The following is a 26649-nucleotide window of genomic DNA, read 5'->3' as shown; positions in this document are numbered from 1 at the left end:
GGTGGGTTTTGATTGAGGAATCTATGGGTATGGTGGGTATGGTGTCTTTAGATGCTTTGCCGTGAGTCTAAGGAAGATCTTTATTGGTTTACAGTGGGTCTAAGCATTGGGGGAGCTGGTGGAGGAGGAGCGTAAAGGAGGAGCATTAGGTTGGGGGAGCTGGTAGAAGGAGAGAAGTCAGAGCATGCATTTTGGAGAAAAAGAAGGCAAAGTGTTAGCATTTATCGAGTTCGGGACCTTCGGGTTTTAGAAAAGTTTTATTTATTATTATTATTTTTTTTTTAATATCGTGCTAATGTGAAAAGTTGTAAGAGTTTTAAAGGTTTCGGTTTTATATATATATATATATAGATTAGTGATTGCAACTGAGTTTAAATCATTACTTTTTTTACTTAATAGCTTAAAATTTTAATTCTTCTACCTATTTGTCTTATTAATTCTTTGAGTTGAGTAATTCACTCCTCTTTTCTTTTCTTTTCTTTTTTCTTACTAAATAAAATTCCTCACATGGTTTTTTTTTTTTTCCTTGTTAAAGTAATTAGTCTTTTTTTCTAAGAGCATTCACATCAGTACTTCTAAACTTGTGTAAAATAGAAAAAGACGCCACTTTTACACATTTTGCCTCAAAAATGCTCCACATCTGTGCTTCTAAACTTGTGTAAAATTGTGTATATATTTCCCTGAGCTACAGTAACCGTGTATATTTACACGGTTACTATAGTATGTGTATTTATTATTTTATTAATTTCAGTTCGCACCAATTTTTCTCTCTCTTCTCCGTGCACAACGATCTCAGCTCCTCATCTTTTTTTCCTCAGATGCACACAATCACACCCATACACAAACACATCCACACAGACAAATCAACACACAAACACACCCACACACAAACAAACCCACACAGACAAACCAACAGAGAGATAGATCGGTGCTTGTGGGTCTTGTTTGATCGGTGCTTGCGCTACAGTTGCTTGATCGGTGCTTGACCGAGAGGGAGTGGGTCTTGCTGGAGATCGGTGCTTGCTTGTAGATCGATGCTTGGAGATCGGTGCTTGCTGGAGAACTGACCGGGTATAGAGATAGGTCTTGTTGGGAGATTGGGTCTTGTTTGAGGAGTGAAGCTGTCTATGGAGATCTGACCGGTATAGAGATGGAGATAGAGAGAGAGATGGGTATAGAGAGAGAGCAACAAATCAGAAAAATGGGTAGAGAGAGAGAGTGCGTATGAAAAGAGGTAGTTGAGAGAAATAATCAAAAAATTGAGAAAAATGAATATTTTATTAAAATATCTTGTAGAATAGATGAACTGATATGGATGTTTTGTAAAAGTGGATGTGTAAAATAAAAATAATAAGTTTTTTCATGTAAAATAGACAGAAAATTTAAACGAGCTGATGTGGTTGCTCTAAGAAGCTAATTGGAAATCATGTATCCATCATCCTTGGACGCTGCTCCAATTCGGGACCACATACACCACCTGTAACGTATCAAGGTACAAATTGTTGCAATGAGATGTAGTTGGTCCAATAAAAAATCATCTCCTCAATTAAAAATCCCACTCATCACCGTCTCATTTAATTGCTAACGAAACCTACCAACCTAAGCTAAGAATCAGAGTCTTCCTCCCACTCCATTAACCCTCCCTCTCTCTCTCTCTCTATGTGTTCCGTAAACCACTGTTGAAGTTCTCACATCTTTTGGTGTCTCCTCTCCTGTCAAAGAAAAGGGCCCATTATTAACATTGCTACCTTCCTGTATCACACAAAGGTCCATCTCCTGTTCCCCTGATCCGATAAATAGTTTTCCCAAAACAAAATACAAAAAATAGAACTACATACTGCCAACAGTTTTGCCAAAGTATCAACATCAATATTGATTGCCCAAAACCCAATATAAAATTTAAATTTAAAAACAAAAAAAACGTTTACAATTCAAATTTGATTAAAAGAAAAAAAAAAAAATATATATATATATATATATATATATATAGATATATATAGGTGGGATAAAAAATCATTTTAATTCTAAAGACACCAATACAGCATCCTTAATTGACTTAACGGAGCATCCCTAATGGAAATGGATGGAAAAACTGATTGATTTAAGTGGATTAGCCAAGTTAGTAGTCTAAAATGACAAATTCAAACTTAAAGACTAAAATAAGAATTAGACAAAGTTAACTGATGTAAATTGCATTTTTGCCTAAATGGTAAATAGATCTTGCACCAATGCTAAAAGAAGCTTTCAGACAGCCCAACTAGTAAACTATGTTTGGGGGAGTACTCATTAAATAACAAGCGCCAAAACTACAACTAGCCGAAATTATCAAAGCCACCAGTGATCATTGATCACACTAGGTTAATATGTAAATTTTCCGGGTCATCCAAAATAGACTATTAGATTTTTCTCATCAAAGTTCTATTTAAGTTTCAAATTCTGGTCAGATCCCTTAAGTTCCAAAAAAATAATAATTTGTCATCAAAGTGTGTTTGACTTGGCTTAATTAATATGATCCAGAGTATCATGGTCAAAACTCATCATATTTTTCATTACATACCACTTACAAAAAAATTGGGAAGGAAGTGCTAAAAGAAGGCCAGAGTAATCTTGCGTGCATTTCTTCATCAAATCCAGTACTCCAATCTAAGAGCTTCAATTTGTTGCTGACTGAACAAAAATGGAATAAAAAAGAAGAGAGTGGGAATGAAAAAGAAGAAAGAGCACAAATTAGAAAAGCCCAAAGACAAAAACAACATAAGTGAAGTGAAGCTGTTACTGGTCCCTAAAGTTTCAAAAATAAGTACTATTAGTCTTTGAACTTTCAAAAATGGGTACTAATACTATTTTGCTTCGTTAGACACATAAACGAAGAAACTAATGGAAGTTGATGGAGAGATCAATAGCGCTCATTTTTTTAACTTTAGAAACCAATAGCACTTAGTAGGAACATTGTAGGGGACTAACAATGTATTTATGTCCAAAAAAAAAAAGTGTCACTCTAAGTGTCCATTTGGCACAAGCTAAAAATTTCAGCTTATTTAGAATTTCACCTTATTTTTGCTACTATTCACAAGTTCTACTGCACTTTTTGGTACTATTCATAGGTCTCACTGTACTATCAACTAACTTTTACCATTATCTACAGTATTTTTTACAAAAAGTTTTCAGTTTCAGCTAAATAAGTTGTTCCCTAACGGACACTAAGCTTAATATAATAGAAGCTTGATAAAAGAGGAAAAATAAAAGGTTTTACCTTAACTATTGCTTAACTTTTAGAGAGTTCTCAATCCGTTGGATGAGTTGATCTGCACTTAAAGCGCCCTCCTGAAAATAATTAAACCAATACTTTTTAGAAGTTCAAAATCAACAATATAGATTTCACTAGTAGGCCATGAGAGAGAGAGATCAGTATCAAAGTTATATGGTGCTAATTATTTTATCAGTGGCTTAAATTGAACATGGGACTAGTAACCCAATATTCTCAGTAACTTTACATCCTGCATAAAGGAAAGAAATCAATCCTAAGCGACAGACCTTCATTTGTCCAGACCATACTATTAAAAGAAATTACAAAGTATGTCTTTCTTTTCCATAATTTTTTTTTTTAAAATGAAAGCTGAGGTTACCAAATAAAAAAAATATTAAACTCTCTCCCAAAAAAGAAAAAAGGTTTAGTGTACATTTCACAGCTTCAAGAATGAAAGGAATTAGAACAATCACATTGACGTAACCAAGAAGTCATACAATTTCAGCAATGTCTAATATGTAGGGCTGTACAACTATAAGGGCATGTATGGCATTGTGTTAGGCAGGTCTACGAAAAGCTTTAAGGCAAATAGGGCTCTCTATGTGGTTTTTTAGGCCATTTGACAAAAAAATTTAAGAGCTTTAAGGCTGGCTTTGAAAAAGCTCAAGTTTTAAAGCTTTTGTCATTTCTCACATAAAAAACTTTGGCAAAAATTCAATTTAGTCTCTTCACTTTTACTCCAGCCGTCAAATTAGTCCCTGAGGTTAAATTTTTGTCAATTTAATCCCTCACTTTGTCAAAAAGCATCAATTCCTTTTGTTAAAATCCAAAGGCTCTGTTTTAAGCTAATTTTTCACATTAAAAAAATCACAAAATTAACATTTTCCCCTAAAACAAAAACCTGGCTTTCTCCCAAATTTTGGGACCAAAAACTAATCAGAAACCCACGACCAAAAACACATGACTACTGACATTTGCCATCCTCCTCCCTCAACATGGCCATTGCCCATGTCTGCTTCCACTTTCCCCGGCTGCCGTTTTCTCCTTGGCCAGTGTCACAGTCGCAGGTCTCAACCATGGATTATGAAAATATTTGAGAGCATCTTGGGAATTATTACAGTACTTCATAAAAGCTAACACTCTTGAACCACAATGGTCTAGACATTTAAAGGATGAACCCCCCCAAAAAAAAGTACCTACTGTATGAGCAGATTTTTGCAACAAAAGCCAGGAAATTGGTTACTGTTATTGGTTACAAGCTCGCAGCACAGAAGAGACCATGTGGTATGTACTCACAGAGAGATGGGAGAAAGGAGCAACTATACAAGATTCAAGAATATTGATAGAAAACAAGGTGTAAGAAGATCTAATTTAACTAGTATTTTTCAAGGAAAAGTCGAGTTTGTTTTGATATTATAGAATTAAATCCACCAGTGTCACTTTAATAGAGTTGATGCCATGGATTAGTTTCTGTAACTTTGACAGAGAAAATGAAGAAAACAAAATCCTGGAATAACATCAAAGAACAGAGCTGCAGATAATGGAAAATTAGAAATATTTAAGAAAACAGACCAGTTGCTGGAAGAATCAACGATACGGAACTTTAAAAATCTAACCATACCCAACCCAAGTCAAAAGGTCAACCGTACCCAACTTCAATACCAAACTCCCATCAAACATCAAAGCAGATTTCAGGAAGAAAAAAAACGTAGAAGAATTTTTTTTTTGATAAGTAATGAAAATATTACTAAACTATCAAAAAAAAGTGTCACCCAAGTATACAGGAAGTATGCACTAGGGACAAGAACAATCAAACACACAAATTACGAGCATCCATCAAAGAATGAACAGAAAAAAATTGAATGACTGCCTACTGCAGAAAACCAATCCAATAAAGTTTTGAAGAAGAAAGGTTTTAGGTCAAACATTGTCCTTTCAAAATCCTCAAAGCTCTGGTTATTTCTTTCCCACCAAATGCACCACATCAAACAATGAGGAACAACCTTCCAAATAACTCCATTACGATGTCACCCAAACTTCCCTTCCAACTGGCTAAAATTTCAACCATTGTCTTCAACATTACCCAATGAATACCATACAAGGTGAACACCATAAACCACAATTCCGTAGTAATAGAACAATGGATATGGAGGTGATTTACAGATTCCCCATTACTTTTACACATTAAACATCAACCTAAAATCCAAATTCTCCGCTTCTATAAATTATCAATTGTCAAAATCTTGCCCAAACCTGCAGTCCAAACAAAAAAGCAACTCTAGACAGATCCTTAGGCTTCCAGATAGACTTCCAAGGGAAGGATTGATCACTACTTTTGGTCAAAACCCGGTAATACAAACCAACTTCAAAACTCATTTTCTTAGCAGGCATCCAGCAAATTTTATCCTTCCCAACTCCCCTCAACGAGACTCCATAAATACTTTCCATGAAATTGGATAAAGAATCCAATTCCCAATCTTGAATAGCTCTAATGAAACTCAAATCCCAATGTAGAACTCCATTGGAGAACTTCATAAGATCAGCCACATAAGCCTCCTCATTTCTATTTATAGAAAATGATTCTGAAAACACATTTTCAAAAGGGTGTCCCCACACCAAACATACTTTCAAAATTTTACCATAGACCCAACCCCACCTCAAACTGAACGTATTGAGAGAATGTAGGCCAGCCACGACTAATGGACTTCCACAAACTCACTCCATAAGGAGCGGTGACAGGAATAGAACACTAATCTCGCCCGCTACAACCATATTTAATCCTTATCACTCTCCTCCACAATGCCTCTCACTCATTACTAAATCTCCATAGAAATTTTCCCAACAAAGCTTCATTAAAACGTCTTAAATTTCTAATAGCCCAACTCCCAGACTAAAGAGGAACACAAACCGTAGTCCATTTCACCAAGTGAATTTTTGATTCATCCCCCAAACCACATCAAAGAAGATTCCGTTGAAGTTGTTCAATGCAGTTTGCAACATCCACTAGAATAGGAAAAAGAGAGACGAATAGGATGGCGGATTAGATAACATACTCTTTACTAAAGTAACTTGTCCCCCTAGAGAGAGATACAACCATTTCCATCTTGCTAATCTCCTTTCCACCATCTCAATAATTGGATTCCAAATTGACTCCTCTTTGGATTTAGCACCCAAAGGAAGGCCTAAATATTTCATCAAGAGTGAACCTTGCTTGCACCCTAACACATCAACCAACTCCACTATACTCACTGCCTTATCCAACATTTTACTAAAAGCATCCATGACAATGACAAAAAACAATGGAGATAAAGGATCACCTTGTCTTATGCCCCTAGAGCTCTCGAAGAACCCACAAGGAGCTCCATTGATTAGGATAGAGAATTTGACTATCAAGATGAAAAACATAACCCATCTTTTCCATTTATTTGGAAAGCCACAACGCTCTAACATGTAAATAAGAAAGCCCCAATTCACATGATTATATGCTTTCTCCACATCCAACTTACAAAAAACCCTAGGAACTCCTGATTTTAGTCTACTATCCAAGCATTCGTTAGCAATAAGAACAGAGTCTAAAATCTACTTTTCCTAAAAAAAGGCATTTTGAGCTTCAAAAATAATGTCCCCAACACCATTTCAACCTGTACACCCCCAATCAATCTAATAGGCTAAAAATCTCTCAATTCCACTGCATCTAATTTTTTAGGAATCAAAGAAATAAAAGTGGCATTCAAACTTTTCTCAAACTAAGCATTATCGAAAAAGTACTGAAAGACTTCCAGAAGATATGCTTTAATAATGTTCCAGCAAATTTGAAAGAAGGCCATGGAAAAACCATTGGGTCCAGGAGCTTTGTCGCCATTAAAATCCTTTAACATCCCAAAAATCTCTCCTTCGTCAAACAACTGTTCCAACCAGCCAGCCTTATCCCTAGTAATCTTGGAAAAATTCAGCACGTCCGGATGGGGGAGATGGGTCTTATCTTCAGTGTATAAATTTTTATAAAACAGAAGAATCCCATCTTCAATAACTTCCTGATTTGATGTCAACACCCCATCAATTTTTAGATGGCCAATAGTGTTGTTTCTTCTATTTGAGATAGCCATACAGTGAATGTTGACGCTGGTACTCATATGTTTTTCAGTTGTGGGTTTCTGATTATTTTTGGGTCCCAAATCATATGTTTTGTTGCGATTTGGGAGAAAGCCAGGTTCCTTGTTTTAGGAAAAAAAATGTTTGTTTTGCAACTTCAAGTGAAAAATCAGTTTAAAAAGGCACCATTCATGGTACTAATCAACCGGATTTTAACGGAAGGACGACATTGACTTCCTTGACAAAATGAGAGACTAAATTGACAAAAACTAAATCTATTGAACTAATTTGACAATTGAAGTACTTATCAAAAAAAAAAAAAAAAAAATTTGACAATTGAAGTAAAAGTGAAGTGACTAAATTGAATTTTAGCTAAAAAAAGTTTTATCAGTTTGGTTACCAACTGGGTGTGACAGATTTGAATCACTTTATGATTGTAGTTAGCCAAATGCTAACAGTTTTTCAATTGAAGCTCTTAATCGCTAAAGTTCTATAACTAAAAATCTACTTCCTATAGTAATCCCAATTGGACACTAAGACAAGACTTCTATGCATTTTCACAAGTTAAAGCACTGATAACCTCGAGATATACAAAGTACTTCCACATGAGAGCAAGAGAGATGCAAATTCAACTCACAAAGCGATCATACGGTTCTCCATCCTTAAATATGATGAATGTAGGCAATGCTTCTATTTTGTATTTATTAGCAATGCTAGGGTACTTCTCAGTGTCGATCTTCACCACCTGGATCGTATCTTTCAGCTGAGTACCGACTTCATTGAGGATGGGAGCCATGAATTGACAAGGACCACACCTGGAAACCAGAGAGTCATTAATTTTTCAGTTTTAAATTTATATTGTCCTGCTCAATATTTTCAAACCTAGAGGTCACTCAGAATAAGCAATTCCTGAACTATCTCACCATAATCAATAGCCTATTGGGTGAAATTTTACCACCTCCATTACAAATAAAGTTCTACTCACAGACAAACGCAGTTTTGCAAACTTTAGAATGCAAAAGCTTATACAGCTTTCCAAAGAAGTGATTTGCACATTATCATTTCATGTGATAGAATAGATTCAGACCTCAACTCAGCCTCTGATCCTTCTTAGGCAAAATATGAAAACAATAAGAAAATAAAAGTACAGATAAGTTGGGAAGAACATACCAGGTTGCATAGAAGTCAACCAATACAGGTTTGTCAGAATTAGTCAGCAATTCATCAAAGGAGGAAAATGTTTGCTTCTTGGCTTTGACCTACAAGAAAAATTTGTGGGACAAAAACTATTTACTTTATGGCACACAAGTATTAAAAAACTTGTTTATTAATAAAAGTTTTTCATTATCTATCAAAAAAAAATTGAACATACAAAAAGAGACTTTTATAAGACTGCATGCTTTCCAGCAGTGGCCTTCAAGGCCACCACCGCTTCCAAGGCCATGGCCACCTCTACCATGGAGCTGATGTTGTGGGTCATGGCTTCAAAAATTTCAGGCCAAAGGGTTCATTTATGCTGGACCCAACTGGGTTTATGGCCTATGCGGCCTAGCTTGTGGCAAGGGTAGTGGAGAGAATTGAGGAGGCGGTCAGCTCTACCATGACCAGGAAATGGAGACTTAAGGGAGATAAAGTGTAATTCGTGTTTGTGATTATCAAAGAAATAAAAACCTACTTTGTATGTGGTAACAGAGAGTTATTAAAGAAAGAGAAGGTCAGTAATTTCAAGATAAGTGACAATTTTGGAAATAAAGCACATGACGACATGGTCACTAGCCTATTTTTAACCGTTAGATTTAGTTGAAATCAATTGTCTAAAATAGGGGTAACTCTTGTGAAGTTACACCAAGTGTAACTTGAAACCATCTCATATATATATATATATATATATATTTCTTTGAAAGAGAAAACAAAAAGACTGAATTCTTACAATTTTCAAAAATAGAAAAATTTATAAAGATAAAAAAGAAGATGAAGAATGGATAGACCAGAAGGGCAGCATCCTCAAAAGAACCTTCACTTATAGCATATTTGAGGGCATGCCAAATGGATGAACATAGGATGCTTACAAGAAGTTAGCCTAAAAACTACATTACTCAATAATTACATCGAAAAGAAAGATAATCAATGAAATCTACACTATATCATGCATCCATGATGCCATGGGTCCGCAACCACTCAAACAGTGACCTCAGAAACAATGAATTAACAAATGGTCAACGTTTTCACAATTACTTTTACATATACAACACAAATCCACCAAGATTATATCTCATTTAATAATATTCTCAATGGTAAATAATTTTTTTGCCTAAAGCTATTTTAATTTATTTTTTTGATAAGTAAGAAAAAGTATTATTAAAAATGGACCACTTTTTACAAAAAAATATAAAGCAGCCAAAAGATACAAAAGAAGCAGAAATTATATACAAGAAATAAGCGAGTCTACAAACAACAAGAGAGAATCACTAGATGTGAGTCCCCAAACCCGAAACCAATTAAATAAGGTGCCAACAAAGCAAGCAAGTAGCTGATTAACTGAAATCTCCACATCTTCAAAATGCGACTGTTAAGCTCCCTCCAAATACACCACATCAAACAAAACAAAATCAAATTCCAAATTCCGGATGAGTGTTTCCCCCACCAATTCTGCCAACCAAAAAGAAGATCAATTACCTTTTCTAGGGAAAACCCAAGCGATCCCAAAGGTTTTAGGACAAAACACCGCAACTGATATGCCTTCTCACAATGACAATAAATGATCCACAAATTCTTCGCTACCCCTACACATACTATGCCAATCTACAATAGTGAAACCTCTCCTCCTCAAATTATCACTAGTGAGAATCCTCCCCCAAACTACAGTCCAAACAAAGAAAGAAACCTGTCTAGGTACCTTGGCCTCCCAGTTACCTTTCCAAGGAAAAATGACTGAAGATGAACCTCTTAGTGCATTTTAAAACGAGCAAATATCAAATACCCCTTTCTTCTTTGGCACCCACCACATAAGATCCCCATCCTCACTAACAGGAGAATTAGACTCCAAAATAAGAAGAAATTCCACCACTATCTCCAATTCCCAATCGCTAATATCACAAAAGAAGCTAACATCCCATATCCTCCTCTCCCCCACCCCTTGCCTAACCAAATAAGATTCAACCAAAGCCTCCTTATCAATAACAATATCATATAAAAACAGGTAAGCCTCTTTCAAAGGTTGATCACCGCAACAACAATCATGCCAAAACTTCACCTAATTCCCCACCCCAACCTTGAACCGGGTATAGTGACTAAAAACTTCCCAAACCTTCTAAATACTCCTCCCCAATTTTGAATGCCATCCCCCTCACTCCTTCCCATATTTTCTTGCTACCAACTGCCTCCAAAGCTGTGACTCCTCATTCCCAAACTCCACAACCATTTCCCTAATAAGGCTTTGTTAAAGGTGCTAATCTTCCTTATCCCTAACCCACCAATACGCATGGGGTACAAGCCTGAAGCTATTTTCCACAAAGAAAGCAACTTTCTTGGGCACCTTACATTTCCAAAAACTCTTCCAGGGGAAATTTTTAACCATTATATCCTCTTAGCGCCTCATAAAAAGAACTAACTACTAATCCTCCACCTCAAACAATCCTTCACCTCAATTGACTCTACAAACCTGATGTTCTATGAACGATTGCCCCCTTCATCCATTGTGATACAAGGAAATAAATTCCCATGCAATTTCTAGAGAGAGAGAGAGGAAAAATCACCTCAATCTTTAACTCAAAAAGTAATCTGAATTTTATCATCAACAAGAATGGCATGCTGGAATTTTTTAAAGCATGACTTTTAACAAGCTCCTAAAATCTAGCACATGATGTGCCATGTAACCAACTTTCCCTCCAAAATTTGAAATTTTGCAATTAACACTACATCACAAAACATTGGGCCAATTGGACTCCTAGTGACACTCGGCCATGCCATGTCACTCCATATTCTCACATGGCATATGCTGCCTGTCATCCCCATGCCACGTCATCATTCACTATACATGCATTAGACTACATTACATTTTCCCCACATAAGAATGTACAGAAGCATCCTTTTCCAATGCAATATAATGCAAGAGCATCTAAGACTAAAACTAAGAAGACCCATTAGGTTGTTTTGTTTAGCCCGTTGCTATAGTACTTTATTTCTCTATGTTATGTTTTATCTATTATCATGTTTTTAGCATTTTAAAAGATTGTATGCCTAGCTTGTAACTTCTGATGAATTTAATCAATTATCCCAAAAACCTAAGTTGTTAGGAAAAGAATGAATTTAATCACTTAACCATTATTCTAACACCACCCCTCATGTGTGGGTCCAAACTCCCCCTTAATAAGTGGGGCCAAACACATGAGATTCATAACTTTTTAAATGGGAGGTAGACCAGAGACAAGATTCAAACTCAAGCACTACTCTGATACAATGATAAATTATCAATTGTCGCAAAAGTTTAACCTATTAAGAAATAGTGAATTTAAACCACTTAATCATTATTCTAAAAGGATAGTCAGGATTTAATTGTTCTATGTAAGATGAAGGGCTAGGATTCTAAGGTTTCAAAAAGCCATTATAAATAGCCTCTTTTGAGTTATCATAAGTTGCCTTTTATTATCTATTATATAAAATTCCAAATCTAAATATTTCTTGGGCTTTTTCAACCTTTGTTCCAATTTCAGTTCTATTACTTTTTCTTTGCAATTATCTTGTTTTGTTATTAGAATTTCTTCTTAAATCATTTGAAAACAACAATTTGCTTCAAATGTGGCATCTTTTGGTTGGTTAATATTAGATCTACACTACATCACAATAGAAACAGCTTTCAACCACAAACCCTTGGATAAATGTGAATTATTGGGCCGTTCAATTGATGGTTCCTAAAAGCAATCCAGGGCTCTATTTTGTGCAACTGAAATAGAAGGAAGAAATTAGTAGAGTTTGGCAGTACCACGAATAGTTATTTCAGCTCTTCAAGGAATCGGGGCATTAAAAAAATTGATGTGGTTCATACCCATGGTGGAGCTCTCTTCTTAGTTTGTTTTAGTTAGGAAATTGAAAGCTCTTTTAAATTTTTTTTTTTTTTTTAAAAAAGATTTGAAAAGGTGGAATAAGCGGGAATTTGGGGGGTGTGGGGAGTTTTGAAAAAGGGGAAAGGCTAGCTGTAGGAAGAAATTTCTTAAGGACAAAAATTGATTATCTTTGTGGCTAAAGAAAGAAAGGCAGATAATAACACCAAGGAACAGGAACAGTATGGCTTGGCTAATCACATCAGATGTGTGGATGTGGATAGGACAATTTGGTGCCGTAAACCCAAAAATCCTAGGTTTGATCCATCCCCACTAAGACTAATACACGGTTATGGCAGAGAGGTCTATACTCTATACTATTACCAAGAGTGGGTTGTCCTTATAATATTATCTATTTAGACAACTTTCTCTCAAGCCATAACATTCAATCTTGGTAATTTGAGCTTACACTATTTACAACAACAACAAAATGATCACAAACCGTAGCCTGTGTGATTTATAACTGGAGCTGCCTATAATTAAAATAAATAAATAAATATAAATAAAAATGGGAAAGCATTTGGGAAAAAGAGCATTCAAGATTATTATTGGTAAAAGAAGCACTGACATATGTTGAAATCTAAGAAAAGAAATCATAGAAACGAAACAAATAAGATTAAAGAAGCATGAGAAGAAGGGTTACCAGAGGAAGGAGTCGAGGGCGTGAGGGAGAGGGAGAGGGAGAGGGAGAGCAGACCCAACTGATTGGAAGTCGCTGTAAAGGAAATTTCAGAGAAGACGAATTCGAAAAAGAAGAAGAAGATGAAGCTGCTGCTGCAAACAAATTATTATATTTTGAAGAAGGAATCGTAGATGATGATGATGCCCAAACGGAGACCGCCATTGCCTTCTCTCTACTCTCCTCTGTTTGGACTTTGGACAGGAAAGATAAATATATATATATATATATATATATCTTTTTATCTTCTTTTTTTTTTTTTTTTTTTAGCGTGCGGCTGAAGTAGTATGTTTTACTAACCAACGGTCCAACCCAATCCATCTTGATTTTGCCCACTTGCCATAGGAAAAAAAATTTGTAAACTAACACCAATTTTTAAATAATTTTATTAGTTAATATCGTTTTCAAACGATTTAGGAAACTAACTTGAGTGTGTAAGAGTTAATTTTGGTGTGCTAAATCGAGTATAATGAACTCAATTTCAAGTTTTTAACGACCTTAAAATCGAGCCTATAGAGCTCGAGTTCAATGTTGCAAAAAGAAGAATTTGACAAAGTGAAGAAGAAGAATAAGAAGATGAAGAATCTGACGGGATGGAGGATCTGACCGAAGAAGAGGAACCTCATGATCAAAAAAATAAATAAATAAAAATACCTAGAAGAATCTGACTAAGTGAAGAAGAAGAAGAATTTGACGGACCGAAGAAGAACAAAGAACCCCACGATCAAAAAAATCAAAAAAAAAAAAAAAAAACTCCAAATCCAACCCAAACCCACTGTAGCTTGATTTGTGGGTTGGGTTTGATTTTGTTTATGGGTTTGTCTCCGATTTCTCTCTACTTGATTTTTGGGTTGGGGCTTGATATCTGAGCTTTAGAGATTTCGAGTCTATAAGACTCGAGTCCACTTGAAATCGAGTCATTTATACTCGATTTAGCACACCAAAATCGATTCTTACACACTCAAGATGTTAGTTTCTTAAACAGTTTGGAAACAATGCTAACTAATGAAATTGTTTGGGGATTGGTGTTAGTTTGCAATTTTTTCCCTTGCCACTTAACTACTTTCCTTGTCTCTGTCTAATCTAATGTTGAGGGTTTTTTTTCCCTAAAGCCATGTGGTATAATTTGGTGAATAAGGTCATTTACCCCAAATAAAAAAATGTGAATAAGTTAGGTTATATCTATAATAGTGTTCGCATCAGTCCATCTAAAATTTTCTATCTATTTTAGTATGAGAACCTACTTTTTCTATTTTACATCCTTACTTTTTAAAAACACGCATATCAGTTTATCTAGTATCACTCCAATTTATTTAAATAATAATTTTTATTCTTTATTAATATATCTCTCACTTTTATTAATATATCATCTTATCTCATGGTCTCTCTCTCAACTCCACCTCTATCTCTCCCCCCTCAACTCTCTACTTCTATCATTCCCAAACCCAAACACTCACACACGAAGGCAACAGCGGCAGATCAAGCAGTAGCGATGACAAATCTGGAGATTTTTCCTTTGAGTTTTCATACGGATTTTTCGTTGAGTTTGGTTTGGTTTTGATTTGATTTTGGTTTAAGATGGATTTTTCGGGGGTGATTGGGTGGTACTCTCCTTCTTCTTATTCTTCTTCTTCTTTTGGTGGCCTACTTTGAAATGGTTACGGTGGTGTTGGTAGTTGGGTGGTTTCCTTCTTCTTCTTTTGGTGGGTTGCTATGAAATGGGTTATGGTAAAGTTGGGGTTACGGTGGTGGTGGTGATGGTGGTTGTGTGGTGCTAGGTTGGTGTTTTTCTTTTTTTTATGGGTTGTTGTGGAGGTTGGGAAGTGAGAGTCTCTATCAAGAACAGTGGTGAGAGAAAATAAAATAAAACCTAATGTTATAAACAACTACAATGACTATGTAAATATGCACGATTATTGTAGCAAATGTGTATATTAACATATTTATACACCCATTGATGTGGGTAGTTTTAGGACAAAATTGTGTAAATTTCAATACTTTTTCTATTTTGGAAGCACTGATGTGAATGCTCTAATTACTTGTGTAAATCTTGTTACACAGCCATAAAAAGGGTATGTGTAATAAGATGTGTATAATAAATACCACCCTCATTGTTATGTGGAGTAGTTTATCAGTTGTGCTCAAATTATAGCCATCCCCTCTTGTTAAGGTTAGCTTTGTCTTCCTTATAGTTTTTGCTCCTCCCCTTTAGTAGGATTCATCTTTTTGGCTTCACTTTACACACCTACCTCACTTCTTGCAATTATAAGATATCATCAATTATCAATCTTCACCCTTGTCCTATCCTTAACCCTCTTAGTTGATTTCTTTTTACCTCATTTGTCATTCTCATCTTTTTTCTCCCTACCTTTTTAGCACTTAATTACTCCCCAATTTAGGTGATGGAAACACCTTAGGGATTGCTTTCATGCAAAAACATACTTGGCTTATTTTGTGAGAAAATATATTCATGCAAGAGGTTAGAGTTTTGGTGAAACAATGGGCATGGTGCAAGTTTAGGTGCCAAAAACACATTCGGGATAGCTATCACGCAAAACAAGTCAGACTTATTTCATGCAAAAATACCTCCAAGTCAATCTTTTCGCATGAAATAAGAGGTTGGACAAGCTTGGTGCAAGTTTAGGTACCAAAAGCACCTTAGCCCTTAGGAATAGCTTTCGTGCTTAAACAAGTATGGCTTATTTGATGCGAAATACCTACGAGTCAAGATTTTCACACTAAATATGAAATCAGAGTTTTTGTGAGAAAGGAACTTGGTGCAAGTTTAGGTGTTGAAAACACCCTAGGGATAGCTTTCGTGGAAAAAAGTTGGGTTTATTTTGTACGAAAATATCTTCGGGTCAAGCTTTATGTACAAAAGAAGAGGTCAAAGTTTTGGTGTGAAATAATGCATAGTCAACACTCATATTTACTCATCATCAATAAAATAATAAGAATCAAATCAAACCAACACAATTTTAGTTTTTTTTTTTTTTTTTTAAAGGAGCAAATTGGAATTTGACCGGAATGAGCAAGAATCACTGATCGGAATGGGCTAAAATTACTTCAAATTTAGCCCTGTGGACACTCCAAAAAATTAAATGAATCCCTCTATAATCTATTTCTTCCTGAGTTTCCACATTTGGTGCTTTGGCAATGTGTTCATGTGTGCATGTGTTTTTGGGGTGAGTGAGTCTCTTTTCTTAATTGTTCTAAAGAGTCGCCACCAACTATTGGTTTTGTATTATGTGTGATTGGTCTCCTATTTGTCTAATTTGTTTTAATTACCTAATTAACTAAAACTCAATTCAAGGGTCATTAATTAATTAAGGTAAACCAATGTCTCAAACCAAAGATTCTTGGATACAGAAGCTCGGTCATGAGTGGGAAAGGTATTAGGCACCCCACACCACATACCCAAAGGATAGTACCTCATTTTAAACTAATCTCAACATTCATATTTTAGAAAACAAATTAAACACTTGACATTTTGATTTTGAAAAGGTTTTGTACAAACAATATATGTAAATATCATGTGAGTATTTTATTTATGTATAAAGTATAATGTGAATGTTTATTGCAAGGAGTATATACAAACAAAACATGTAAATAATATATACGTATATCATGTGAAAACTATATTACAAAATTGCAAGAATTTAAATGTATATATAATTAACATGTGAATATTATTATACTTTCTATATATTTACCATGTGAGGAAAGATGTCCCCTTATGCATTTAAGCCCATTTTATTTTCCAGTTTTTATTCTCATACATAAACACAATGAACCAAAAGTTATTAGTGAAAAGGGGAGGGGGGGATATGTTAGCTTGATGGGAGTCTAATGATTCAATGGAAGTGTATCATGGATACATAACAAACCTCTTTAAGCAAATGTCATTTGGAAGGAAAGATTTAAAAGAAATTCTATGTAAAAAAAAAAAAAAAAATTTATTCACATTTGAAAAGATAAATGTTTTCTTTGGAAAACCTTATGATATTTTTTTGGGGAAAGGTTTGTTTTAAAATAAGGGTTAAACTTTGGGAAAAGAGTTTTCTTAAAAGAGGCTTCTCTTGATTTTTTATTTATTATATATATATATATATATATATATCTATATATATATATAAAATAGGGATTTGATAAGAATGTTCAAAGAGACAACAATTTTAAATGAAAAGGGTTTTGATTAAATGGAAGTGTAAATTTAGACAATAGCAGCTTTGCAAATTTACAAATTTACACATTTTTAACTTGATTGATATGAGTGATTTTGAAGTAAAATTGATACTTTATATATATATATATATATTTTGCATTGTTTGATACAAAAGGGTTTAAGCTATTCCCCTTTAAAAAAAAAAAAAAAAAAAAAAAAAAAAAAAAAAAAAAAAAAAAAAAAAAAAAAAAGAAGGCATATAGTACTATAAAGACGAGAGGTAGGGTTTAAGTCCAAAGTCTGGAGCCGGGTGCAGTCGCCGCAAGCGGGAAGCTCAGGTTATCTCTCTCTCTTTCTCTCGCTCTTTTCCATTTCCTAAGCAACCAAACGTAACAACATATATAATAATATAATGTTTGAGTTTATAGCTTATTATAATGTTGCTTTTCAACTAATAAATAACATAACATAGTACTATTTTCAAAGCAAGCTGGCTAAAAAAGATGAAATGGGTTTTTGCTGTTTGTGGGGGTTTAGGAGGAGGAGGAGGAGGAGAGAATGTCTCACAGGAAGTTTGAGCACCCGAGACATGGGTCCCTTGGATTTCTTCCAAGGAAGCGAGCTGCTCGTCACAGGGGAAAGGGTATTCAATCTAATTCTTCATATTCCTTCTTCTTCTTCTTCTTCTTCAATTTTTTTTTTCTTTTTTTTTTGTTGATTTAGTAGCAGTATTGCTTTCTTTTTCTACTATTTATTTATTTATGCTTTTTCTATTTGTTGGTCAGTGAAGGCTTTTCCTAAGGATGACCCAAGCAAGCCTTGCAGGCTTACTGCCTTTTTGGGCTACAAGGCTGGGATGACTCACATTGTCAGGGAGGTCGAAAAACCCGGATCAAGTGAGTTATTTCTTATTTTTTAACCTGTCACTTTTTTTTTTATATGATAATGTAATGAAGCTTTCTCAGTTTGTTTTTATAGTAGATTGATTTTTTAATAGTGGGGTTATATATATTCATTAAAAAAAAAATGGTGGAAGATCTACCTAACTACTACTGATGGTTACTCTAAAATGTTGCAGAGTGTTTGGATAGATACTGTGATGAATTTTCACTTGTCTATATTTTGTTCTGTTTGTGTTTTTATTTATAACATTTATATTTGAATTTCCCATATGGTTATTTTTCTACATGCAGTTTTTATTGTGCCTTTTTATCTGATCCTTGTGCGTTAATTATTTTTAGAACTTCACAAGAAGGAGACTTGTGAAGCTGTTACCGTTGTTGAGACTCCTCCAATGGTGGTTGTTGGAGTTGTGGGCTATGTGAAGACTCCGCGTGGCCTTCGCTCACTGAACACTGTGTGGGCTCAGCATCTGAGCGAGGAGCTGAAGCGGAGGTTCTACAAGAATTGGTGCAAGTCTAAGAAGAAGGCCTTCACAAAATACTCAAAGCAATATGAATCTGAAGAAGGGAAGAAGAGTATTCAAGCACAGCTGGAGAAAATGAAAAAATACGCAACTGTTATTCGGGTTTTGGCGCACACTCAGGTACCAACTTCTGTCTTCTCGTTTATCGAATTGGTACATGTGTATAAAATCTTAAGCCTTTGAACTTTACATATATATTAGTGAAACCATGTCAAGAAATGCTATACAATATCATTAGAAAACATATTGGGTTTCCATCAGATGCTACAAAAAATCCAAATATGAAGTTCAGGAACCTTGGCAAAGAACATATATATGGAAACCCAATCTGCTGTATGATAATATTTTATTACATTTCTCCATTTGACATTGTTTCATTAATTGCTTGTTTTGTTGTTTCATTGACCTTCATATGGTCCTAGACTAACAAATGAGTGCTTCTGGATGATCTGTCACAGATTAGGAAAATGAAGGGATTGAAGCAGAAGAAAGCACACCTGATGGAAATCCAGGTCAACGGTGGAACTATTGCTCAAAAAGTGGACTATGCATACGGCTTCTTTGAAAAGCAAATCCCTGTGGATGCTGTTTTCCAGAAGGATGAAATGATTGACATCATTGGGGTGACAAAGGGTAAAGGTTATGAAGGTGTTGTCACACGTTGGGGTGTCACCCGCCTTCCCCGCAAGACACACAGGGGTCTGAGGAAGGTGGCATGTATTGGTGCCTGGCATCCAGCTAGAGTCTCATTCACAGTTGCCAGGGCTGGTCAGAATGGATACCACCACCGTACTGAGATGAACAAGAAGATCTACAAGCTCGGCAAGACTGGGGTGGAGTCACACACTGCTTTAACTGAATTTGACAGGTTAGTTACTTGTTTCTGTGAACGAATTTTTAATATCAGAAAACAACAAATCGGTGCCACTGTTTTTTTGTCAAAAACTTCTTGGCCTTAATTTCCAATGGTGATATTTGATCTTCTATTTGGAGGTATCTAAGTTGTAGGAGTCAATTTGAATTATGTCTTACTGGCTGCTGTTTGTAACACTTGATATCGTTGACTCATTTATTGGGTTGGGTAATGAATCAGGACTGAGAAAGACATTACTCCTATGGGTGGCTTCCCTCATTATGGTATAGTGAAGGATGATTATATTATGATCAAGGGATGCTGTGTTGGACCTAAGAAGAGGGTTGTTACACTTCGCCAGTCTCTGCTCAAGCAAACATCTCGTCTTGCACTTGAGGAGATCAAACTCAAGTTCATTGACACTTCCTCAAAGTTTGGCCATGGCCGTTTCCAGACAACTCAAGAGAAACAGAAGTTCTATGGACGGGTCAAGGCTTAATGATTCAAACTTGTCAGGGATTTTTTATCATCTGGTTAATTTAGGCTATCTGTTTATGTGTATGCAATTTCCCTTCAGAACAAACGTCTGGTATTGTTATTTTTTTCCTTTTGTTTGACATGAGGATTTGGAAGTCTTTTGCCAAGTTTTGTTTTATTGAGATACCTTAGATTTCAAATAATTAATGCTGCTTCAGAATTTTGGTTTTAGTATTACCTGGGTTTTTATTTATCACGTTCTTTTCAAGTTTTTTTTTTTTTTCCTCTAACCAAACTTGTAAGTCAGGCCCTACTTTAGCACGTTTGGCCAAGGCATCTGCTACTTTATTACATAACCGAGGAACAAAACAGACAAAAGGGAAACTTGGGCTAAATATCATCAACTATGTGACCATACAAGGACTGGTTGGCTGTTCCCTGAGAGATAGTGTTGATGACCACTGCTGCAGCACCTTCAAAAACAACTTCATGTAGTCCAATTTCAACAGTGAATTGTACTGCTCTCCTACAAGCTAGAGCTTCAACCATTGCCACGGATTGGGGTAGTGGGACTTGGGCTAACAGAGCGCCTATAACCGCGCCATTGGTGCCTCGGATTATCACGCCTAAACCGACTGAGTCAATGCTTTTGAATATAGCTTCGTCAAAGTTGGCTTTGTACTGTGGCTATGCTAGGGTAGACCATTTGTGTTGGACTAGGTTCCAAACTATGGCTGGTGCATCATCATGAGCCTCGAGGAAATCTTGCAATATTCTGGCCGCTTCAGAGAAGACCTAGTTCAATGGTCGAATCAGGCGGTGAAAATGAATGGAGTTACGTCTATTCCAGAGCAGCCAAGCTGAGATAGCAAAGATCTCCCCCCTATAATCGTCCCGGACCTGTAAAAAACTTAAGAAAAGGTTAGAAAAATCCCCCAGAGAGTGAGGGATTGAGTGTTGCACCCAACTGAGTGTACTCCACAGATTTGCCACCTCCGAGCAACCCCAAACAACGTGCAAGATATCTTCAGTTTGGGTCTGGCAAGTGTTGCAGCAAGCAGAGGAGGTTATGTGGCGATGAAGCAAGTTGTCCATTGTTGGAAGTAAGTTATTGCAAGCTCGCCAAGTAAAGTGTTTCACCTTGTTTGGGGTTCGTAGCATCCAAACACCTCTCCAAAGATGTCTCTAGGGGTGAGGATTTGAGCTACCTAGGCTGCTGGCCGAAGCTTCATGAACCAGCAGCTTGTAAGCGCTTCGAGTTGAGAAAATACCCAAAGGCTTTTTGGACCATATGGGGCTATCTTGAGGTAGTCTGGGGCTAAGAAGGATGCTCATGATTTTCTTTACTTCATGTGGCAGAAAATTTTGTTTAATTTCAGCTTCCATCCATGTTCCATTCACCTCATCAATAAAAATACTAACCTTTGCATCAGGGGGAATAGAAGGGAGAGGGGAACTAACCGAACGATACACTTGGTCCGGAAGCCACTTATCCTCCTTTAAACTCACTGTTTTACCATCACCTATCCGCCAAACCATGCCTTTCTGCACCACATCCCTTGCACTTAACATGCTCTTCCATGCATACGACCCATTAGCAGAGGAATTAGCTTCAAGAATGGAGCAATCCGGGAAAAAACGAGCTTTAAAAACTCTATGACAAAGTGATTCCGGATTTTTCAACATGCGCCAAACTTGCTTGGCCAATAGTGCATCATTAAACTTCTCAATCTCCTTAAACCCCATGCCTCCACACTCTTTAGCTTGGCAAAGTTTTTCCTATTTTACCCAATGCACTTTCTTGCTATCATCATTGCAGCCTCACCAAAATTTGCGGATCATAACCTCAATTTCCTAAATTAATCCCTTGGGAAGTTTGAAACAACTCATAGAGTAGGTTGGAATGGCTTGGATTACAGATTTAATGAGCACCTCTCTACCCGCTTGAGATAGAAGTTTCTCCTTCCAACCTTGGATCTTCTTCCAAATTCTCTCCTTGATGTAGGCAAACCCTTGTCTCTTCGCTCTCCCCACAAATGCAAGTAACGCTAGATATCTCTCATATTGCCTGATGGCTGGAACACCCAACAGATGTTGGATTCTGACTTGGATATCCTAGTGAGTATTTGAGCTGGAGAAGATGTTTGTCTTATCTCTGTTTATCTTTTCGGCCGAACCTCTCTCATAAACTGATAAAATATGAAGGATTACCTGGCATTCAGATTCTTTAGCATAGCAGAAAAGTACATCGTCGTCAGCAAAGAATAGATGAGAAACACGTGGCCCATTTCTACAAATTGACACTCCCTTAATGGTTCCATCAGATTCGGCTTTGTGGAGCAAACCTTGTAGACCCATGGCACATAGTAGAAATAAATATGGAGAGCAAATTGCCTTGCCTCAGCCCCCTACTGGGCTTGATAATTCTACCTGGCACCATATTAAACAAAACAGAGTATGACACAGTCTTGATGCAAGACGTAATAGAGGCAACAAAACTACCAGAAAACCCCAAATGCACCATTGCCCTTTCCAAGAAATCCCACTCCACTCTGTCATAAGTTTTGCACATATCAAGCTTTAGAGCCATATACCCATATTTTCCTTAGGTCTTCCGCTTCAAGAAATGGAGGGTCTCAAATGCAACCAGCACATTATCAGTAATCAACCTTCTCGAAAGAAAAGCACTCTGTGAATCAGATACTACATAGGGCAAAATTAGTTTCAAACGGTTAACCAACACTTTAGCAATAAGTTTGTAAACCACATTACAAAGACTTATAGGCCTAAAATTTGAAACTTTCTTGGGGTCTTTTATTTTGGGGATAAGAGCAATAAAGGTAGAATTAATAGATTCTAGGATGGAACCTGAATTCAAAGCTATCAGAACTACCTCCGTCACATCTTTACCAACTATATGCCAAAAAGATTTGTAAAAAATAAGGGACATACCATTTGGGCCTGGTGCAGTGAGAGGGGCCATTTGGTGGAGAGCTTTGAGAACCTCTTCAGCATTGTATGGTTTGTTCAAACTATCATTCATCTCATCAGTGACTATAGGAAGTAATCCACTCAAAATCTCATCAAAGCCAATTGGATTCGAAGTGGTAAACATAGCATCAAAATAAGAGCTTGCCATTCTGCCCATTTGATCTTCATCTTCGATCCAAATTCCAAAATCATCTTCCAACCCCAAAATATAATTGTGCTTATTTCGTTGATTGGCCCTACAATGAAAATATCAAGTGTTGCGATCTCCCTCCTTCAACCATTCACTATGAAAGCGCTGCTTCCACATTGCTTCCTCCTTAATCTTAAGTAAATTAATTTTAGTCTAAAGCATTTCAATCTGATTCGGATTGGTGCTGTATAGACCAACCTCCTCGGTATGACTCAAATCCTTCAATTTCTTGGCCAGAGTATTTCTCACATGCCCAAAGGTAACCAGGTTCCATGTGCTAAGGTTTTCTTGATAGCTTATGATCTTTTTTAACAAAATTCTAACTGGGTTAGAGTCATTTAAATTAACCCATGATTGTTTCACTACATCCTCACAAGATTTATCTTTAAGCCACATCGTTTCAAACCGAAAATGCCGCCCCTTTTTATAGAACCTCTTTTGCTCAACATCTAAAATAAGCAGGAGTAGTCTGTGATCTGAATGAAAGCACTCTAAGTGATGAATGCGAGAAGTAGGAAACCTTAAGATCCACTCCACAATTGCCACCCCACGGTCTAATCTGATCCAAACATTATGGGCACCCGATCTTCTGTTGCACCAGGTAAAAGGGAAGCCATTAAAACCAAGATCTTTAAAAGCACAATAATCCAATGCATCTCGGAACCCTTGCATCTATCTTTCAGGCTTATCCAACCATCCATGTTTCTCTTCAAGTTTAAGGATTTCATTAAAGTCACCCAAGCATATCCAAGGTAAATTGTATTTGTGGCTCAAATCTCTAAGTAGATTCCAGGAATTTTCCCGGCTGGCAGTTTCAGGCTCTCCATAAAAACCTGTGAAACGCCAGGCATCATCCATTCCTTGATCCACCACCCCATCAATGTGATTATCAGAAGAAGTGAGGACTTTCATTTCAAATCCTCTTTCCACAACAAAGCTAGCCCACCTCCCCTATTATGGCGTGGAATAACAAAAAAAATTTTGTATTGCATTTTACGACTTATCCTCTCAATGACCTCCTTATCAACTTTGGTCTCCATGAGGAAAACCATTTTAGGATCTTTTTTGCCAACCAAGTCAGCAAGTTCGGCTTCTGTCTGTGGGTTCCCAAGCCCACGATAGTTCCAGCTAAGGCAACTCATTGTGTTTGGTGGTGCTAGGATCCAACCACCACCTAAACATTTTCTTTACACCCCTTGCTTACTGCACTAACCCTTTTCTTCTTTCTAACAATCAAGTCCAAAGTTTCCAACTCCGGGCACCTACTTTCTAAAATCTCCATATTTGAACTTGAATCAATTTCTCCAACCTCACACAATAGTCGTGACCATTTTTGCTTAAAGCTTTTCAAAGGTTCTGTGGCTGCCCTATTAGTGATGTCTACTAATGGGGATTGTTTTGCACTAAAAGAAAAAATTCCATGCAGCCCCTCACTATGTCCAACCCCTCCCTCTGTACATAAAGCCTTTTGCATGGGAATGGTATAATGTGGCTGACCCACCAAGTTTTCCATGCTATTATTCAAATCAACAGAATTCCCACCAATATCACTAAACTCATTGCCATGCAAGACATCAAGATTAGAAACAATCACACCTGATGGTTCGGCCTCCATGGACATTGCCTCAGTCCGAGAACTATTTTCTACACCCCCCTTGCCAAAATTTGAGCCATGAGCACCTTGGCTGGACAAATCTTTGGGAATTGGCTGATTCTTCTCCATCACAGGTCCCTTCTTCCACAGCGGTTTTCCACGGGAGCTTCCAGAAACAACCACCACTATTTTTCTAATGTGACGCATCGGTTTAGCACAAAGCCATTCCCCATACTGTTGCTCTTCTTTTTTCAAGTTTCCTTTCCCCCGAAGCCACACTTCACAGTCTCTCTCATTGTGAGTAACCCTCGCACACCAATAACATAAATTAGGAAGTCGGTTGAACTTAAGCAAAGCCCATCCAACAGGTTCTCCCTCTAACCACAGTTTACAGCACTGCGGAAGGGGCTTTGTAATGTCAATTGATACCCAAATTCGCAGGAACCCACCCCCTCACCATTAACCTCTGAATCAACCACCTGCACTATAGACCCAATTGTGTTCCCCACTGCTTCACCCGTCACTTGTGTGAGACATTGATCTGGGACGTTGTGGAGTTGCACCCAAAAAGTAACAGAATCGAATGGGACCAAAGGCGCTGATTCAATATCCACCGCACGCCGAAAGACCACTATGCTTTTGTTGTAGGTCCATGGCTCTAATTCCAAAACTCGTTCCAAATCCATTGCATCGTCAAACTCAAACAGCAGTATGTTTCCTCCTATGTCTTGAATCTTCATCTCTCCAATCAGTTTCCAAAGCAGTTTGAAAGTCCGACTGATTGCCTCTGCATTAACCACTCGCTTTGTAAAAAAATTTGCTGCTAAACAAACAATGGCAACCTCTTTTTTCCGAGGCACATCAACCCCATTCACTTCATCTTCTGCCATGATAATGAGATGTTCATCCACACCCCACCGTAACAGAGAACCACAACAACACCTACCGTCCTACCAGGCACAATGGCTTCAAGGGAACAGCGAAACCTCCACAATGGGAGGGACAATATTCTACACTCGATGCTGGGGATACCTGACCAGCGAACCCTAGCAGATAACCCTAGGCGACGTGAGAGAAACCCTTCGTAATTGTTTTCAAGTTGGTGCATACTAATAGGTGCACACTTTATATCTACTATGGTTGGATATTGAGATTCTAGTTTTTGAGACCCTATTTTCTTCATGTAGTACTTCATTTTACCTAATCAAAAACACAGTTTTTCAGCAAGTAACACCTGAAAATGTCTGGTTGACTTGGAAGTATGGTTTGATTGTTCGATGTTTGCTTTAAAATTGTATCTGGACTTATCAAAACCTCATTTTCAAATTGTACCCCAAAGTTTTGCATGAGTTGGAAACTTGCATTGAGTTGTTTCTTTTATTGTCACCTGTTCTTTTAAATAAAAATTTGGGAAAATTACACTTTTCACCATAAATTATTCCCTAATTTATACTTTGCCCTCTGAATTGTAGAAATGCATGATTGACCAAAATTTATGACTTTGTTACACTTTTTTATGCTGTTTGTTTTGGGGGTAAAGTCTAACGAAATTTAAAATCAAAAGGCTAATTTGCCCCTCCCTCCAAAACAAATGATAGAGGGTAAATTGGACACCTTCATTACACCCCTTGACCGCTTTCGATCTTGATTCTTTGTCTATCATTGTCCATTTGGAAGAGTGAAAGAGGAAAAAATGACCAAAACAAAGCAATGCAGGCAAAGAAGTAAACAAGATATTGGCTATTTTTTTTCCTAGAAACTTAATTGATCAAATAGAAGAGGCAACGACAATACAATTTTTTAGAGCGCTCACATTAGTCCATGTAAAATAACATA

General features: G+C 36.7%; 2 protein-coding genes and 1 long non-coding RNA gene across 5 annotated transcripts; 1 reads left to right on the top strand and 2 right to left on the bottom strand.

The window, feature by feature from the left end:
• Positions 1-1248: 1248 nt before the first annotated feature.
• LOC126706466 (uncharacterized) lies at positions 1249-1875 on the bottom strand. Its single transcript, XR_007648602.1, has 2 exons — positions 1600-1875; positions 1249-1477 (listed from the first exon to the last, which is right to left on the bottom strand). It is a non-coding gene; the product is annotated as an uncharacterized LOC126706466 (long non-coding RNA).
• Positions 1876-2382: 507 nt separating this feature from the next.
• LOC126713616 (uncharacterized) lies at positions 2383-13325 on the bottom strand. Its single transcript, XM_050413416.1, has 5 exons — positions 13082-13325; positions 8510-8598; positions 7977-8154; positions 3254-3324; positions 2383-2667 (listed from the first exon to the last, which is right to left on the bottom strand). Exons 1-4 carry the CDS (start codon positions 13280-13282, stop codon positions 3259-3261), a joined length of 534 nt encoding a protein of 177 aa, XP_050269373.1. The 5' UTR covers positions 13283-13325; the 3' UTR covers positions 2383-2667; positions 3254-3258.
• Positions 13326-17525: 4200 nt separating this feature from the next.
• LOC126713615 (60S ribosomal protein L3-1) lies at positions 17526-20269 on the top strand. 3 transcript variants are annotated; one of them, XM_050413413.1, is made up of 6 exons: positions 17526-17620; positions 17826-17925; positions 18068-18178; positions 18524-18828; positions 19167-19576; positions 19802-20269. In XM_050413413.1, exons 2-6 carry the CDS (start codon positions 17841-17843, stop codon positions 20058-20060), a joined length of 1170 nt encoding a protein of 389 aa, XP_050269370.1. In that variant the 5' UTR covers positions 17526-17620; positions 17826-17840; the 3' UTR covers positions 20061-20269. The 3 variants fall into 3 exon arrangements, with proteins under 3 accessions (XP_050269370.1, XP_050269371.1, XP_050269372.1); XM_050413414.1 differs by having other exon boundaries at positions 17582-17621; positions 17818-17925; XM_050413415.1 differs by having other exon boundaries at positions 17602-17620; positions 17829-17925.
• The last annotated feature ends 6380 nt before the right edge of the window (positions 20270-26649 follow it).

This window comes from Quercus robur, chromosome 2 (genome assembly GCF_932294415.1).
Source record: "Quercus robur chromosome 2, dhQueRobu3.1, whole genome shotgun sequence".
Taxonomy (NCBI): Eukaryota; Viridiplantae; Streptophyta; class Magnoliopsida; order Fagales; family Fagaceae; genus Quercus; species Quercus robur.
The sequence above is the reverse complement of the archived record's forward strand: the minus strand, read 5'-3'. Positions and strand labels throughout refer to the sequence as shown.

Excerpts from the sequence above, each read along its gene's own strand:
- LOC126713616 (XM_050413416.1), bottom strand. The coding sequence starts at position 13,282 with ATGGCGGTCTCCGTTTGGGCATCATCATCATCTACGATTCCTTCTTCA. Across the intron at positions 8,599-13,081 it reads GCCCTCGACTCCTTCCTCTG|GTCAAAGCCAAGAAGCAAAC; the intron begins GTAACCCTTCTT and ends TTTTTCTTGTAG. Across the intron at positions 3,325-7,976 it reads GAGAACCGTATGATCGCTTT|GAGGGCGCTTTAAGTGCAGA; the intron begins GTGAGTTGAATT and ends AATTATTTTCAG.
- LOC126713615 (XM_050413413.1), top strand. The coding sequence starts at position 17,841 with ATGTCTCACAGGAAGTTTGAGCACCCGAGACATGGGTCCCTTGGATTT. Across the intron at positions 17,926-18,067 it reads TGCTCGTCACAGGGGAAAGG|TGAAGGCTTTTCCTAAGGAT; the intron begins GTATTCAATCTA and ends TTTGTTGGTCAG. Across the intron at positions 18,179-18,523 it reads GGTCGAAAAACCCGGATCAA|AACTTCACAAGAAGGAGACT; the intron begins GTGAGTTATTTC and ends AATTATTTTTAG.